The sequence below is a fragment of the Eleginops maclovinus genome, chromosome 4 (assembly GCF_036324505.1).
Source record: "Eleginops maclovinus isolate JMC-PN-2008 ecotype Puerto Natales chromosome 4, JC_Emac_rtc_rv5, whole genome shotgun sequence".
NCBI classification, from domain to species: Eukaryota; Metazoa; Chordata; class Actinopteri; order Perciformes; family Eleginopidae; genus Eleginops; species Eleginops maclovinus.
Window position 1 is genome coordinate 28,889,052 of NC_086352.1, and position 14,031 is coordinate 28,903,082.

The following is a 14,031-nucleotide window of genomic DNA, read 5'->3' on the forward strand; positions in this document are numbered from 1 at the left end:
AGTGCAGTGCCAACAGTTTTGGCTTTGAACAATTCAGCGCTTTATACGACAATGCCCTGTAAACAATGCGCTGTATGATAAAGGTTGTATTCATGCTTTGTGCAGGGCTGGCTCCAGCAAACTGTATTCAGTGGAGAGGTCGTGACCCTGAGTGGGGCGGCACTCACGGACAGAACCTCAGTGAACATGAATGTACAGTTTTAGACTTTACTTTTCTGACGGGTCCACTGATAGATGTCTCTCTACCTGCCGATGTAATGGAGACACATTTCAGACATATTGTGTGATTAGATATTCTTTGAGACTTAACTCAATGTTTTATTTAGAGACATTTAGAGGAGGAAAATCTTAAGGCGAGACGTTACAGGCTTTAACATGTTTATCTTTTTTCCTTTTGCATCTGAAGATACCACTTAAATGTACCAAAAGTTAGCATGAGATAATGCATAGTATGCATGTTTCAACAGAAAACTTCCAAAACTTAAATAATTGTCAGAATGCAAGCAATCCAAATGGGATGTTTCACATTGATATCTTTTAGTTCACTTTTTACTCTATTACCTGTTGTGTCATTTGCTGAATTTTACATCATATCTTGAGACTTTTTCTCCACTTTAATGCACTTACATGCAACAAACTCTCCAGTTTTATTCCTATCTATATTCTAAATGTTTTAACAGGAATGTTTGATCATAAATCATTCATTGCCTGATTCATAATCACATTTTTTCCTCAAAAACACGCCAAAGATCAATGATTTTGTGTGTTGAAAAGTGATAGCCAAAATATCAACTGCAGATTTGTGATCCAGAAATGTATGCAAATTAGCATATTCATTAAGATTGGTATATAGTTAATGTTAACATCTCTCATTTGATACATGTGTATCTGGGAGTGGACAGTTTAAAAACCCTGAGCAAACACTTTTAATTTGTCTCCATTTGGTCTGAGAACACTGACTTTATACAATGAAAACAAGAAGAACACAATAATAATGTAATAATAATCATTTGAAAAATAACAACTCTTCCATTCAGAGTGCATCATTATGTAGGTGCATTGCACTGACTACAAACGACTCATTTATTTTTGGAATTCTTCCATCAGTCCGGAGGCCTTCTTTTTTAAAATTGTATAAAAAGCTAAATCTAAAAATGTTTTTAGGGGATAAAAATACAGAAACTATCTTTATTTTTTAAGTTACACTTTGAGAAGGGGGTTATTGTATTAGATTGTGTAGATAAAGTATAATATGTGAGAATATCTTTCTAAATAACAAAATCTATAGCTTCTATTTACTAATACTGTTTATGGATTAAGCCAAGGGAGAGTAAAACATGAGAAGAAAAAAACTCAGCAAACAGACATATTTACAATTTCCTCACTACAGCTGTCCATAAATTAACCCATACACTTTGGAATGCTAATAATTCATTCCTGCTCTAAACATTGAGGCATTTTAAAATGAAGTGTGATGACACCGAGCTGTATCAGGTTCACTGACATTAACTTTGCTTACAGTGTCAGAATCACCTTTTTCTAAGAGATCTGTTGGCCCCAGCAAATTTACTGTTACACCTCACTGACTTCAAATGGAGAGGTATTCAGAGCGCATGTGGATTAGATAGGGGAGGGGGGAGTCTCTGTATGGGGGCTGATGAATGGCAGAAAAGGTCCCTGGATGCTTCACTCGGTTTTGTTTTTGTAACATTGGCTCTGAACCCAGCGGTGACACTGGGCGGCATTAACTAGGTCCAGAAGCTTGGGGACGTTTCTTGTACTTTGGAGCAGTTTCCAGCGGAGACAAATGCAGGAGGTGCCGCAGGTCAGACATCTATATGTGGTTCTGAGAGAGGGGGCTGAGGCTGAGACACAGACTGAGCAAAGGGACACATGTAGGCAGAGAAACAGCAAAGGCTTTGGCAGGAGGACTCTCAGGGAACTTTACACTTTTTAACTCTCATCTTGGTTATCTTTCACCACTGGAGATTTACAGAACCTTGAAATGTCGCTCATCCTGACCGCACTGGACAAGCTGGCTTACTTCCTGTCTCTGATAGCCTTCTGTGTCAGTGTGTCTTACAGCTGGCTGAAATGAAATGAGATTATTCTTCTATATCTTAGAGCTCTGATAATGACCGGGTGTGTTTTCATTGGATTTTTAAGACGTTTTACTGAGGTTTGGGGTTAAAGTTAGAATGGTAACCTGTGGACACCCGAATTCTTTGAGTGAGTTTCTCAATCTTTGTACAGGAACAGGACAAGACAGCAGATGTTTTTTGTTTTGACAGGTTTTGGCCCACGTGTAAACCATGATATCTGTGAAATCACAGTTTAAACTTACATATTTTTGTCCACCAGGTGTAACTGAAGACAGAGAGTTCATTGCCATAGATCACGATGCTGCAGCGGTGCATCCTGAGGATGTACCATGTGCTTGCTCTGGTGCTGTGTGTGTCAGCCAGGGAGGACTTTGACTGGACCAAGAATGAGAAAACATCTTTCTACTACAGCACCTTCCCAACTGGCAAGACGAAATCTGCACTAGCCAAGCAATATGTGCTAATATTCTGCATAAATATCTATTTCTTCCTCTGTTTTCCTCTGCAGGTTTCTCCTGGGGAGCTGGCAGCTCCGCCTATCAGACTGAAGGAGCATGGAACATAGATGGCAAAGGAATGAGCATCTGGGATGCATTCACACGCAAAAAGGGGAAAATATTCCTGAATGACACTGGAGACACATCATGTGAGGGCTACTACAAATTCAAGGTGAAATGCTGAAGGACTTGCATCTAGTTTCCAGTAAAGAAGTGTTTTTTTAGTTATACACATTTGTTGAAGTGCTAAACAATAAGTCTTACCTTTAAAAGTAACACCAGAAGAATCTGGGTAGAAGAATCTCTGTCTGACATTATATCCTCTATAATCCCTTGGATTTTTGCCTTTTTTCATAATATTTATCTCTAAGATTCAAATCCATTTTTATTATGGTTGTACCAACTTCGGAATATTCTAAATGTTTTTGTTCATCATTTAAGATACATCTATCCATACTTGATATCTTTGAAACCTTGTGAAAAGATTGATATTACTCTCATGTTTGTATGGTAAATATTAGGCTATAGCCAAGAAGCCTTAAGCTGAGTTAGCATTAAGACGGAAACAGTGCAAAGCAGCTAGCCAGGACTATCTGAAAATAAAACAAATCTTTAGAAGAAACCTAAATGAAACAAATAAAACATTTGTGCTAATCAACTTTAAAGGTGATTGCAAAGCACAAAGCTAGCTGTTTCCCTCTTTTTCCATTCATTGTGCTAAACTAAACTAATCCCCTCCAGGCTACGGATGGTTTCGAAGTCCTCCTCTAACTTTCGGCAAGAAAGCAATAAGCATATTTCCCAATACGTCAAACTTTTCCTTAAAATGAAGTTCTGAGGCTGTGAATAATGAGGCATAAGATGTTTAAAAATGTTACTTGATGTTTCTTTTAGGATGATATCAACTTGATGAAGGACATGAAGCTGAATCATTATCGTTTCTCCATTTCCTGGCCAAGGATTTTACCAAGCGGACTGAAAAGTAATCACATGCTTGGCCTTTTTTATTTGAATTTATTCTCGTTTTCAAATTTCTTATTCCAATTGTGGTGGGATGCCATGTTTGTTTAATTTGTTGGTGTTCAAATCAATGCTAAAATGTATTGAAGCAATTCATTATCACAATGTTATCAAGATTCATGCTCTCTATTGTTGTATACAAAATACTTTTGAATGTTTGATTGTTGTGATAATAATTTTCGTACTATTTTTTTTCGTAAATATCGTATCCTATATTACTGACAGCCCTGATTGTTATGATGATATTTTTCTTGATAGTGAGTCTTGACATTAATTATCTTACAGGTGAACACATCAACGAGAAAGGAATCAAATACTATGAAGACCTGATTAACATGCTGCTAGACAATAAGATCACACCCATTGTTACTTTGTACCACTGGGATTTACCGCAGGTGAGCACTAAACTCACTAAACCTTTCATATTTACAGATTTGAAGCTACCCTGTGGATGCTAACACGTCTTTGCTTACCAGGTGTTACAGGAGAAGTATGGCGGTTGGCAGAATGTCACCATGGTAAACTACTTCAACGACTTTGCTAACTTATGCTTTGAAAGATTTGGACACAAAGTGAAATACTGGATCACGTTCAACAATCCCTGGGTATGTATGGGTTGGAGAGAAATGGTGCAGTCACTGTCTTGTGAACAAATGTTGTGTTTGACTTGGATAACGGAGAGTGTTGTCCTTTGTTTTCAGTCTATTGCTGTGGAGGGATATGAAACAGGGGAACATGCACCCGGAATGAAGCTGAAGGGAACCGGAGCTTACAAAGCTGCCCACCACATCATCAAGGTAAGACTCAAGAGATAATGCTTTGGGTTCCTTTCTCCTTGTATGCAAACAAAAATATAACTTATACCTTCTGTACTTTGTGATACTTTAGTCAAGTTTACTTTGCATAGTTCTTTGCTCGTTGTTTTGCCAGTGTTACAAATGTTTCCTTGCAACCGGTCTAGTTAGTTGATTTAGAGATCTTAGACGGACATTAAGCTGTAACTGCCTTTCTGTCTCTGAAACAGGCACATGCTAAAGTTTGGCACACGTATGACATGCAATGGCGAAGCAAACAAAAAGGTAACTGCACAATTTGTTCTAATTTTGGTATTTTTGGTCATCAAAGTCAAAGATAAGTTGCCATCATGCTCTATGTGTTTGGTGTGTCCAGGCCTGGTTGGTATCTCGCTAACGGCTGACTGGGGGGAACCAGTGGACATCACCAATCAGAAGGACATTGAAGCAGCAGAGAGATACATCCAGTTCTACCTGGGATGGTTCGCTACTCCCATCTTCAATGGAGACTACCCCCAGGTTATGAAAGATTACATTGGTACGTCACGGCCAACTGCAACTGCTATAGGACACACTCCACACTAGATTGAAATAAAATAACTAAATGAAAGCATCTGTTATTTGGCTTAAAACCAAAATGTTTGTTAGCTTGTTGGCACCTTTATTTGTCTGTTGTCATTTAAGTTTCAGTATTAAACACATTGAATTTTGATCTTTAGGCAGGAAGAGTGGCCAGCAGGGCCTGGGAGCTTCACGGCTGCCCGTTTTCTCGCCTCAGGAGAAGAGTTACATCAAGGGAACCTGCGACTTCCTGGGCCTCGGCCATTTCACAACTCGCTACGTAACCCTGAAGAACTACCCATCAGGCCTGGGAGACAGCTACTTTGCAGATCGTGACCTTGCTGAGCTGGTTGACCCTAAATGGCCAGATCCAGGCTCTGAGTGGCTCTATTCTGTTCCCTGGGGCTTCCGGCGCTTGTTAAACTTTGTCAAGGTATGCAACAAAAATTAGAAAAGAATCCAGAGCTGTATAATATATGCAGAAAATGGAGAGTTCCATTGCTAGATGTTAAACTTATTTAACATGTAGAAATCACAACATAAATGCCATGTAAGTGCTGCAAGTTAAGGACTCACAGTGGTCCAAAGTCAACTGAACAATTAAGAAACACATTATAAAGGGCTTAACCATGTTTGAAAAAGCAATGAATGGCTTTGAAATACTTTCCCTTAATGAATAGTTGGAAATAAGCTTAATTTTGGTGAGCAGATTGATCACACTGATGTTTCTACTTTAGCTATATAGTAGAGCATGCTGCTGATTAGCGTAGCTTAGCATAAATACTGAGAGTAATTGGAAATAATTATTTCAGAAGTTCAAAAATAAAACTACTGGCAACTCTAAAGCCCAGTGATTTAGTTTGATCTTGTTGGTCTAGTTGAACAATTACATACACATTTAAAAAAGAAAATGTGTGGCACACAACAGTTAATCATGCCCCTAGCATTACTGGCTTATTCCCTGTTATCTGTCTTTATGCTAAACTACGCTAATATCCTACTAGCTCAAGCTCTACAGTTAACGCACAGCAGTGGTATTCATCTTCTCATTTAATCCTGAAAAAATGTCACATTGCATCATGCCAGTATAAAATCTATTGTACAATTAAACATAGGTACAAAAGGATCAGTATGTATTATACCCTTAATATTTAATAATGTCTCTCTCATAGACTCAGTATGGAAACCCCATGGTATACGTGACAGAAAACGGTGTCTCGGAAAAGATGATCTGCACCGACCTCTGTGATGACTGGAGAATGCAGTACTTTAAAGACTACATCAATGAAATGCTCAAAGGTAAAAATAACAGCTCTACTCAACACTGTCTGGTCCGTACGTTATACAGCTGATAAAAGTGGCCACGTAGAAATTAAACGTGTCACCTGGTTTGTCTTTGTACATTTCCATGTTTTTACTAACAGCGGTCAAGGATGGCGTGAACGTGAAAGGCTACACAGCCTGGTCTCTCGTCGACAACTTCGAGTGGGATGAAGGATTCTCCGAGAGATTCGGACTCTACTACGTGGACTTCAGGAACAAAAATAAACCACGCTACCCCAAGGCCTCTGTCCAGTTCTATAAACGCATCATCAGCTCCAATGGCTTTCCCAATCAGAGAGAGGTAAACTCAAACAACACACTAAATGTTCAAAGTCTTTCTGGAGCAGAACATATTTAATTGTTTACCTTTTGATATTTACAGGTGGAGAGTTGGAAGAGGAAAGCTGTAGAGACGTGTGCCTCCAGTAACCAGCTCCTGGCTGCAGGTTAGTACAATAAAGCTTTATAAAGTGTAGGCTGTGCTAAAGCTAGGTCGGGCCAAACAAAGAAAAATTCTGTCTCAAGCTTGTTATTCCGCTCTCTAACAGAGTTTTTCTTTGTTTCGCCCCTCCAGCTAGAAGAAAGTCCCAGGGAAATCAGGAAAAGGCTTGGCCAGTGCATGATGAAGTTTAGGTACAAAAGTTGTTTTGTTTTTTTTATAATGGAATGCTATTTTATACACCACTTCATAGACATAATTTATGTTTTAACTTTTAAGGCCTTGTGTTATTACACATATCATGGAATGTAATGCAATCTTTTTCAATGGTTTGAAGCTTGGACTGTAAATGGGGATATGAACTTACATTTCCATGTATGTGTTTCAGACCCGTTGATAGGCCACATGGAGATGGTATCAGAAATTGTGATTCCCACCGTGTGCACACTCTGCATCCTCCTCAGTGCAGTGTTCCTCATGTTCCTCCTGCGTGGTCGCATCTGAAAGAACACACACACAGACCCCCCCCCCCCCCCCCCCCACACACACACACACACACACACACACATCTGAGAGTGCCTTCAAAGCAACTTTATCCTGTCGAGAGCATTGTGTTGATTTAACTGTCCTGCTTTTGAATTTTTCCGGGTTGTCACTATTGAGTTTAAATAGCTGGTACCTGTCACAACTCCGGAAAAATAGATTCAAGTTTGGTATATTAGTACTATTTTACATTTTTTTAACAAACTGGTCTTGTGTGGTTTTTGATGCTACTCCAGCTAACTGAAAATAATAAGATGGTTTACTGCCAACAAATGTTTCAAAAAGAAAAAAAGTGATAGAGATACAGTATTGTACTGTGTTGATCATACAATAAATACATGTTTAAGACATACAATGTGCTGATTATTGCATCAATAACAGAAACACCATTTCCTCCAAAGCGTGTTATCCTTCAAAATAAAAGCCCTGAAACTGGACCGTAATAATGAGATGAGGGAAACCAACATTTTGCAGATCGCCAGGTGTGTAAATATTGTGATTATATTATAGATTATGATTAAGATGATATAGATTACGATTATGTAGAACCTTTTAAAATGACTGAACCACAGTCACACAAATACCATGCACACCAAATTATAAACGCAAATAAATTGAATACGGTATATATACAGGGTACAAGACAGTTCAGTTTTTGTTATGTTTGAAACTTTGAACGTTATATTTCCATAAAAAATTGCTTATTTTCACATATATCAAGCTATGTATATTTATATTTTTATGCACGCACATAAATGTGATGATTTAAGTTTGGAAACGTATGCTCAAAAGAAGTGCTTCTGAATGTATAACCTGAAAAGAGGTTTACATGTCTCAATCGCATCAAAATACTCTTTTGTTGCTAATTGTATGTATGATCTACTTGTCTGTTGGACCTTTATGTTGAAAAAGGAACATTATAGAATCGGAAGTTGATATCGCTAGCTTGGCATTGCCTGTTGTTTGCTCACAGAACAGCTCTTACCCGGTAAGACAATATTTCTCTGAAACATTCTTCATAAGCCGTCAGTATTTTAAAGGATTGTGGTTAAAGTTGACTTATAATGTTTGACTTTTTCACTCAGGAATTAAGCTTACATGTTAGCTAACTAACCCAAAGTATCTCAGCTGCTCCTAGTGAACAGCGCAGTGTTTACTCTCTTTTACAACTGACGTCAAAACAGTTGCTTATAATTAAAGTCAGGTTGGGACAACGTAAAGACAAATAAGTGTGTGCCCTGTCCACTATGCTGTTTATCTTGTCATGGCGTCTCTATGTGACAGGGAAACACAGACAGGACTGACACTCTTTTCGCTTTGTGTGTTTTGGCCATGATTGAGTTTACCGCCTTCTTCTGAACACGACCGACATCCGTTTTTCATGGCAGATACCGGATATGAGATAGGTGGCGCTAGATCAGTGATATCGGGGCCAATAATCCTACTTAATATTAATAAAGTATATTAACACATGGAAGATAAAAAGCTCCAGTAATATCATTTACTTTAAAACCTAGCAAATAATTTGACGAATGCTGCTAATATGTATATTACTGGGTACCACAGTCTAATAACACGTCATAACACAACATACGTGCAGCTTTTAGGTTGAGCTGCCGCTATTAAAAAGCTTCTTTTGGAAATATATTTAAATGTACATTTTTTATCAAACAACTGTTTCATACAATTTGATTTAATTCAATACTGTACAGGGACTGGGACATAATGCCTTTTAGCATCTACACAGAAATACAGAAGGACAGTTAAGTGCAGAATAATTTACATAACAAAAAAGTAACACTAGTTAAATTCAGTATTAATTCTATTAACAGTGAGCATGAAACCTATAGTATTCAGTACAATCACATAGGTGACAGGGCAGGTATACAAGTTTCAATGCTGTAATGCTGAGTGCAATTATAAACAATGCAAATACTAAACACTATTTACAGAATGCACAATCTCATATCTGGTCATGTAAACTGCAAGCTAAGACCTCGCAATAATAGGATGTACAGTAGTATAAAATAAATGGGATTACTCTCTAAGTCAGTATATTCAGTATGCAGGTTATATGTACTGCACAGATAATGTAGTGGAGTAAAAAAGAACAATGTTTTCCTCTCAAATGTACGGCCAATAGATACATCTAAATTTGACTGATCCAGGTTATACCTTTCCTCCAGGAGTTGCACACCATGGAAGAAGCCGTGTTTGACATTCCCGACTACAACAACTTAGAGGATGAAGCCTTCCCTCCCCTCCCACCTCCTCACTCTCCAGGTGAGAGAGGACAAGATGACGGAGACCCTTTTGCAAACGGTGAGAAGCGAGAGAATATTTAACTTTTGAGTCAGCTGAACAACGATCTAATAGTTCCCTGTTATAATGGAAAAGTATTTTTGCTGGAAATGCGAAACCCTACACCTGCAGATAAAGATTGAACATTTGAAATTATTCTAATCTAACCTGCTGCAGGTTTTATGTTGTGTAACGTTCAACACGGTGATGTTGACCCCCTGTCCTGTTATGTTATGTGCTCTATTTGATGCAGGGGATGGAGACGGTGATGTGTCCGGGCTGGCGGATGTCCCTGCTGCTAAAAGGAAAGGAGTGAAGAGGCGGCAACCCAAGCTGGACTCTCAGAGGTACCTCAGACATCTGAGCTCTTACATCAAGGCAGAGGATTTATTGTATTGTTAGCTCATATTAGGACGTTTCAACACAAGGATTCCTCAAACTAGGGCTGCAAAATAAATACAATTCTATCAAAATCACTATATTAACTACTGCATTATCCAAATTGTGCCATATTTGGTGACAGAAGAGTATGTGAAAAATCTGTATTAAGTATTGTGGTGCTACAGATAAATCCAGTCCTACAAATTATATTGTACAGATCCTCTTGAAAAAATCACACGATCCTTAATCATATTTTTCAATGATAGTGGGAATAATGTTTCAAACATGATCAATCCCTCTAATATCGAAAATCATATTCAGTAATTATTATTATATTATATAAAATCCTGCAGCCCTTCCTCTAATTGTAAATAAATCATACACTTTAAATTTGAGTACATACATGTTATTGTTGATACAGGCTTTATTATTGTATTCAAGATACTCTTAAACGTTTTTAAAGAAAATGTTTACACCTACTCCAAATAGCTACATATTAATATCATTTTGGTCAGCATTAATTACAGTAAAGGATCCTGTTGGAGCCTGTTCCATTACTTTTAATCATATCTAACCTTAAAGCTTCCCTAATCAATATTTTAGTAATAGATCAAGTGACTGAGTATTTGTTACTTTTTTTCTTCAGGCTAATCTCAGAAAGAGGTCTTCCAGCTCTGCGAACGCTGTTTGATAACGTCCGTTTCAAAGGCAAAGGGAAGGAGGTAAGGGCTAACCAGCAGCAGGAAACGCCGGAGGAGCTCAGATTGACTGTATTTAATAACATCACATACATTCAGCCAGCGCTACATCATGTTTTAACTGCGCTGTGTCCCCCCAGGCTGAGGACCTGCGGCTGCTCATGCAGAAGATGGAGAACTGGGCCCACCGGTTGTACCCCAAAATGCAGTTTGAAGATTTTATCGAGAAGGTAGAGAAGCTGGGAAACAAGAAGGAAGTGCAGGTGGGATGAGACGTTTTTCTACTGTGCAGAATGACTTAATCATAATAATAATAATACATTTTATTTGTATAGCGCTTTTCTAAAAACTCAAAGACACTTTACAGAGATACAATTCATAAGAACATAATTAAAACAACACTAACATTAACTTAATATTTATTCTTCTCTGCGGTAGACATGCCTCAAACGGATACGACTGGACATGCCACTGATACACGAAGACTTCATTGGAGGTAAGGGATGAAAACACACAGAGGCAGATATATTGTTTGCACCAAAAATGTATCTGAAAAATGATGAAATTGACTTTTGAGGGTAACATTTGGTTTCCTTTTTTTTGATTGTTTTCAAACCTAAGCAAATGAATACTCAATTAATATTATTTACATATGGTGGCACAAGGTGCCCGTCAAGGGTTTGACTCGTAAAGATGTGTTCATTTTTATTAACCGAGTTATCGACCTTGAAACCAGAATTTCCCCCTAATTTAGTAACTCTGATAGATCATTTTTAAAATTATTTTGTCAGATTCAGAATCAAAATACTTGATTTAAATAAAAAAAATATAATAAAACATGTATCTTTTAGCATAGGTAGTTAAAGTAAGAGTGTGCAATACAAATCAAATACAAGATACTTATATATACATGAAGCATTACAGCAAAAATGTCTAATAATAAATATTCTAAATATTTCTTAAAGCTATTCTCTGTTTTGCTTTGTGAGACATGCTCTATGTTTGATGCCACACAAACAATTCAAATTGTATGACAAAATGTACAATCATCTACAATTCTGTGAATGTGTGTCTTTGTTTAGGTGAAGAAGATCCGGAAGCAAACGTCTTCAGGGAGCCAGATCCGTTTGAAGAAGCGGTCTTTAATGACCTGGAACGGCCGATCCACTCCACCCCAGCTCCTTCTGCCCCTCCTACTATGGCCTCCTCACCTACTATGGCCTCCTCACCAGCACTATCGTCCCCACCTTATTCCTCCCCAGCTGTCCCCTCCCTGACTGAGGAGCAGCGTAAACGCATGGAGCTGAACAGACAGCGGGCTCTGGAGAAGAGGCTCTCCCGCCAGCAGCTGCTAACAGGTGAGGGTCTAATAATCAGTTCAGTGAAGGACAAATCCCTTACCAATATTGCAAATAACCCTCAGCCAATCACTATCCAGATGCTTTTAGAACAATCAAAAATCAACCAATGGTGATGCATTCAATAATGATATTAATTGGGTTTTTAATATACTTTATTTAGTTGTTTCCTTAAGAAATAAACCCTAAAATATATATAGATATGATATGTATAAAAGGCATTTGAAAGAATATTAAATATACCTTGACAATCACGGTATAAAAATAGAAATGGAATATCCCCAAAAACATAAATATTTTAAAATTAGTTTTCTTTCTAAAATAATATACAATCAAACATACATACCACACCAGATTCCGAGCTTCTATTTGCATCCTCAGGATCCTTCATGTAGATTCATAGGATATATAAAGTGTTAGGTTTGTAGATAAGGCGCTTTTTAATAAGAAATGGATAATAATCTGAATAGAAACTAATCTACATTTTTTCTAGGATCTATTGCTAAAATATATCACATCATCTGTGTAAAGTCAAGAATGACATTTTACTGAGAAAAGAAGTTAAAACAAACATTAGTATATGTTCTTTAAAGATGACTTTTCACTGTTTCAACAATGTTTGACTTTCATAACTCCTCCTGTCAACCTCCAGATCCTTCAGACTCCCAGACTGTCGACTCAACGCCGTCTGCTGAACCCACATCTGTCCCTCCTGCAAACACACCCAGCGATTGTCGTGATCAGGTGGAGGCTCAGGTGGAGGATAAGATTGAGGATCAGGTGGAGGATAAGATTGAGGATCAGGTGGAGGATAAGACTGAGGATCAGGTGGAGGATCAGGTGGAGGATAAGATTGAGGATCAGGTGGAGGATAAGACTGAGGATCAGGTGGAGGATCAGGTGGAGGATAAGATTGAGGATCAGGTGGAGGATAAGGTGGAGGATCAGGTGGAGGATAAGACTGAGGATCAGGTGGAGGATAAGATTGAGGATCAGGTGGAGGATAAGACTGAGGATCAGGTGGAGGATAAGACTGAGGATCAGGTGGAGGATAAGACTGAGGATCAGGTGGAGGATAAGACTGAGGATCAGGTGGAGGATTCGGACTTGAAGCCAGACACACCGGAGCCCAGCGTGCAGCTTCCACACACAGACTCTGAGCCTTCTGCTGAATCACTTCAGTATGAGAAACAGGAAGTACCCAACCCCAGCCAGGACCTCCAACCCAGCACCGAGTGTGAAGGCGGAGATTAATGCTCTGGTGCGGCACCCTCTAAGTTTTCTTTTCAGAAACAAATAAAACTTGTCTTCTTGGAGACTGCAAAGAACAAACCCTACTCTTGTTAAATGTCCCTAGTTCAGAATATACCTATACGCATAACTTAGGACTGATCCCATTTCTGCTGTGTTTTGTTGTCTTGCAGAATTAAATGGAACTGATGATACAAGGATTGGCAGGATTTTGTTGACTTTCACTAATTTCAGTTATTCCTGAACTCTACTACGTGTAAATTGTAAGTGGCAATATGACCCCAACTGTCAGTAACATGCCTTCCTGCAGAAAAGTGTGTCTTTTTGTGTTGTAGTAATATAACGGTGCACATTGTGCTTTTCTTTTGGAGATTTTTTAAAATGCCTATAAAGATAAATAAATAAAGACTTTCTTTTTTCAAATTGAATCCGTTCAGTATTTGGACACCTCTGTGATCAGCTCAGTGTCGGATACAACATACATTGTAAATGTGGATGAAGTAGAAATGGGGGAGTAAAAAAGCTCAGTCTGCATGTGTGGATGCAGGTATTAGACAGATCCTTTTTTCTGAGTTTTGTAGCAAAAATACACAATTCTTATTCTTCAGACCCAATGTCTGACTCATAACTATCTGATTTATTGTTGTTTGTTACAAAATAGTTTGTCTTAGAACACCTGAGCAAGTTACAGTTTTAGGATTAAGTACATTGTTCGCAGTGAAAAATGAGAAATGAACTAGTAGGTTCATTAAAGAGATTGTTC

At 38.2% G+C, this 14,031-nt stretch overlaps 2 protein-coding genes across 7 annotated transcripts; both read left to right on the plus strand.

Annotated features, from left to right (window-relative positions):
* The first annotated feature begins 1,633 nt into the window (after window positions 1–1,633).
* Window positions 1,634–7,623, plus strand: lctla (lactase-like a). 4 transcript variants are annotated; one of them, XM_063882399.1, is made up of 15 exons: window positions 1,853–2,229; window positions 2,362–2,527; window positions 2,611–2,771; window positions 3,494–3,581; window positions 3,905–4,014; window positions 4,096–4,224; window positions 4,321–4,416; window positions 4,644–4,698; window positions 4,790–4,951; window positions 5,133–5,407; window positions 6,147–6,273; window positions 6,399–6,598; window positions 6,680–6,743; window positions 6,872–6,930; window positions 7,125–7,623. In XM_063882399.1, the coding sequence occupies exons 2-14, from the start codon at window positions 2,401–2,403 to the stop codon at window positions 6,928–6,930; spliced, it is 1,653 nt and encodes a 550-aa protein (XP_063738469.1). In that variant the 5' UTR covers window positions 1,853–2,229; window positions 2,362–2,400; the 3' UTR covers window positions 7,125–7,623. The 4 variants fall into 4 exon arrangements, with proteins under 4 accessions (XP_063738467.1, XP_063738469.1, XP_063738466.1 ...); XM_063882397.1 differs by lacking the exons at window positions 1,853–2,229; window positions 6,872–6,930 and adding an exon at window positions 1,634–1,825; XM_063882396.1 differs by lacking the exon at window positions 6,872–6,930.
* A 587-nt stretch (window positions 7,624–8,210) lies between these two features.
* On the plus strand, window positions 8,211–13,696 carry tipin (timeless interacting protein). Of its 3 annotated transcripts, none has more exons than XM_063881901.1 (9): window positions 8,211–8,267; window positions 9,466–9,601; window positions 9,834–9,927; window positions 10,608–10,683; window positions 10,800–10,922; window positions 11,098–11,155; window positions 11,742–12,017; window positions 12,670–13,278; window positions 13,442–13,696. In XM_063881901.1, exons 2-8 carry the CDS (start codon window positions 9,478–9,480, stop codon window positions 13,269–13,271), a joined length of 1,353 nt encoding a protein of 450 aa, XP_063737971.1. In that variant the 5' UTR covers window positions 8,211–8,267; window positions 9,466–9,477; the 3' UTR covers window positions 13,272–13,278; window positions 13,442–13,696. The 3 variants fall into 3 exon arrangements, with proteins under 3 accessions (XP_063737971.1, XP_063737972.1, XP_063737970.1); XM_063881902.1 differs by having other exon boundaries at window positions 12,670–12,845; window positions 12,918–13,696; XM_063881900.1 differs by having other exon boundaries at window positions 12,670–13,696.
* Window positions 13,697–14,031: the final 335 nt, after the last annotated feature.

Coding starts and splice junctions, on each gene's coding strand:
- lctla (XM_063882397.1), top strand. CDS start 2,401: ATGCTGCAGCGGTGCATCCTGAGGATGTACCATGTGCTTGCTCTGGTG. Junction 5,408..6,146: donor GCTTGTTAAACTTTGTCAAG/GTATGCAACAAA, acceptor TCTCTCTCATAG/ACTCAGTATGGAAACCCCAT. Junction 6,744..7,124: donor TAACCAGCTCCTGGCTGCAG/GTTAGTACAATA, acceptor TATGTGTTTCAG/ACCCGTTGATAGGCCACATG.
- tipin (XM_063881900.1), top strand. CDS start 9,478: ATGGAAGAAGCCGTGTTTGACATTCCCGACTACAACAACTTAGAGGAT. Junction 10,923..11,097: donor GAAACAAGAAGGAAGTGCAG/GTGGGATGAGAC, acceptor TCTCTGCGGTAG/ACATGCCTCAAACGGATACG. Junction 11,156..11,741: donor ACACGAAGACTTCATTGGAG/GTAAGGGATGAA, acceptor GTCTTTGTTTAG/GTGAAGAAGATCCGGAAGCA.